The sequence below is a fragment of the Bactrocera dorsalis genome, chromosome 4, assembly GCF_023373825.1.
Source record: "Bactrocera dorsalis isolate Fly_Bdor chromosome 4, ASM2337382v1, whole genome shotgun sequence".
In the NCBI taxonomy this organism is placed as follows: Eukaryota; Metazoa; Arthropoda; class Insecta; order Diptera; family Tephritidae; genus Bactrocera; species Bactrocera dorsalis.
Window position 1 is genome coordinate 21697547 of NC_064306.1, and position 3312 is coordinate 21700858.

A 3312-nucleotide genomic window follows, 5' to 3' on the forward strand; every position below is an offset into this window, starting at 1 on the left:
TGTCCGTCCGTCCGTCCGTGCAAGCTTTAACTTGAGTAAAAATTGGGGTTGGGTTTAGTTGAGTATCTCATTTTCACTGCTTATTCCTCTTAAATGCGTGCACGGATTTTTTTAAATTTATATAGCACGGATAGCCAATGAATTAAACTTTTGTTTAAATGTAAATTTATTGTTAAATGTTAATTTGTTTTTTAGATATAAGTACGCAAAAACGCACATTTTCACATTTGCTCAAACAATCGCTCTCTTCTTTTGAAGTTTTTCTTGCACTGCTTGCAAAAAATTTAACCAATTTAACACACACACATTCTTTGAAACATATTTAATTGATTTAATGATAAATTATGAATTTTAAGTTGCAATTTTATGTACAATTTAATAAATAAAACAGCTTTCAATTACGTGTTATAGTCTTCCTTGAAATGTAAGCAAAATTACTGAATATGAACTGTCAAACGACGAAGAAAATAAGCAGAAAAGGAAGACAGTAATAACCCAACGAATCAAAATGGTAGGTCTTATATACATTTGGGTTACTTTACATAGGACTCGTATTGGATCGATGGTTGTAAGTATTAACACATGCGAAAAGGGGTGGGGTGGGGTGGTGTGGGGTGGATCCTTAGGGCCACGCTCAATTAAGGTTGGGTTACTTCTGTATTAACGGCTTATTGATTTCAATGGAATTCAAATTTTCTTTTACTATATTCGCGTGCCTTAATTTAAACGTATCGTTAAATCGCAATTGGAAATTATTAATACAATTAAATAAAATAACTTGATAATGATGTCGAATAACCAATCAGGTAAATATAATACGTTATTTAGCTCTTTGAAAAGTAGGCAATATATTACGTCCATATAACGAAAATTTGGAATAAAAAATCGCGCTATTTTTTATTCCAAATTTTCGCCTGCGGCGCTTGTTTCAATGTAATATTTTATAGTTAAAATATAATGAAAATTTGGAATAAAAAATCGCGCGCTTTTCAGAGAGCTTTGAAATTTTCTTTGAAAACAGTATTATATAAAATAATATCTAATTGTTTTCAAAGATGATGATATTCCATCCACGAGCGCTGCAGCAGTAATGTGTCGTGATGTTACGACGGTACAGCAGTGGAATATAGCACAAATGGTCAAGTACTTGGGCTCACATCAATTGTGCGTATTATTTGCCGAGGTATACGGTCTGCTGCCAAAAAGCCGGCTTTGTGCCATTCATAAAACTCAAATGGCATTGCACAAACGCCACCAAGTAGGGTATTTTAAATGCTCCAGGGGCAATTGTAGGACGAAGTCCCTTATTTCAAGGGCAGCGGGCACGTGGTTTGAAGGCGTCAAAATAAGCTTTCCCCACGTGTTTTATTTAATGTATTGTTTTGCCCACCGCTTTACTCGAGAAGGAATTTATAGGGAAAATTATGTGAGCGTAGAAAAGAAATTGTCATCTGCCACTATCACCGACTGGTATAGCTACTGCAGAGAAGCAGTAGTTATATTTCAGTTAGACCACCAAGAATTCAAAGGGGAGATTGGTGGTCCAGGAAAGGTAGTGCAGATTGACGAAAGTAAATTCGGGAAACGCAAATACAACAAAGGTAATAATAATAATTTATACATATATAATGCAATTATGTTTATTCAAATACTTTTCTTTTTTTCAGGAAGACGCGTAGAAGGGCATTGGGTGCTGGGGATGATCGAGGATGGCAGTGAGGACCTCAGACTGGAGGTATGCCCCGAAAATGTACGTTCCGCTGAGGTCCTCATCCCTCTCATTCGTAAACATGTTCACGAAGGAACAACGATAAGGACAGACTTTTGGCGCGCATATGAATGCCTCCCAGAATATGGTTACAACCATGAAAAGGTTAACCATAGCGACCCTGGCAATCCATTCGTCGCCGAGGATGGCACACACACCCAAAGAATAGAGTCTCATTGGCGTGTAGTAAAAAGATTATTTTACAAAGATAACTATAATAATCCGGCAAACTTTGCTGATGTTATAGTGGAATTTTTATGGAGGCGAGAAATCCAAAAAAAACATACAGACCCATTTATTGCGTTACTGGGTGTTATAAAATATGTGTATAACACAAAATAAAAACTAAAACATACAAATGAAAACCCAATTTTATTATTTAGGGGGTCTTGTATAAATGGTGGGTTGGGTTATCTTGGTACTACTTGTATGCATTATTACCGATACATATACAATTTTTAATTTTCAGTGTTTTTATTATTTAAATAAAGTGGATTTCCACTTTAATTCATTGAAATAATAAAAATAATAAACATAGAGTCACTTTATGCGTAAAAATACACAAATTTTATAATAATTAGTGAAAATTGTATGGAAAAACTACGATTTTACACAATTTTCAGGAGGCTGACCTAGAGCCCCCCGGGGTCATAGGGAGGGAAGGGTGGTATTATTCAAAAGTTCCATTCATTACCTTTCAAATGAGGGGGTAGCAAGACCCTCCCCCTCCCCCTTTGCGCAAAACCTCTTCAAAATGAGATACTAATCTAAACATTCCCCAAAAATTGAGATATCATGATGAAACTTGGTACACGTATTTCTTGGCTCCATAAGAAGGTTAAGTTCGAAGATAGGCAAAATTGGCCACTGCCACGCCCATAAAATGGCGAAAACCGAAATCCTATAAAGTATCATAATTAAGCCATAAATAAAGATCTTAAAGTGAAATTTGGCAGAAAGGATCGCATTAGGGAGGGGCATATTTGGACGTAATTTTTTTGGAAAAGTGGGCGTGGCCCCGCCCTCTACTAAGTTTTTTGTACATATTTCGGAAACTACTATAGCTATGTCAACCAACCTCTATAGAGTCGTTTCCTTCAGGCATTTCCATATACAGTTCAAAAATGGAAGAAATCGGATAATAACCACGCCCACCTCCCATACAAAGATTATGTGGAAAATCGCTAAAAGTGCGTTAACCCACTAACAAAAAACATCAGAAACACTAAATTTTACGGAAGAAATGGCAGAAGGAAGCTGCTCCCAGGCTTTTTTTTTTAAATTGAAAATGGGCGTGGCTCAGACCGTTGACTAAGTATTCGCTTAATTACCCAGATATTAGATTTATCAAAATCTGTGGTTAATAACATTGTGACGAAACACTTGAACATGTGAAGATCGTCCTAAAAATGGTCCTGACGACCAGAAATTGCGGCGAGTGGAAGTGAGATAAGAAAATTTGAACATGTGTGAAAGTGACCTCCAATTTTTGAATATCGTAATCACAAATGGATCTTTGAGTATGATTCCGAGATTTTTATGTT

The 3312-nt window shown here is 36.1% G+C and overlaps 1 protein-coding gene across 1 annotated transcript; it reads left to right on the forward strand.

Moving 5' to 3' along the window:
- Positions 1-1043: 1043 nt before the first annotated feature.
- Positions 1044-2404, forward strand: LOC125778249 (uncharacterized). The gene is made up of 2 exons (XM_049454952.1): positions 1044-2094; positions 2392-2404. Exons 1-2 carry the CDS (start codon positions 1091-1093, stop codon positions 2402-2404), a joined length of 1017 nt encoding a protein of 338 aa, XP_049310909.1. The 5' UTR covers positions 1044-1090.
- Positions 2405-3312: the final 908 nt, after the last annotated feature.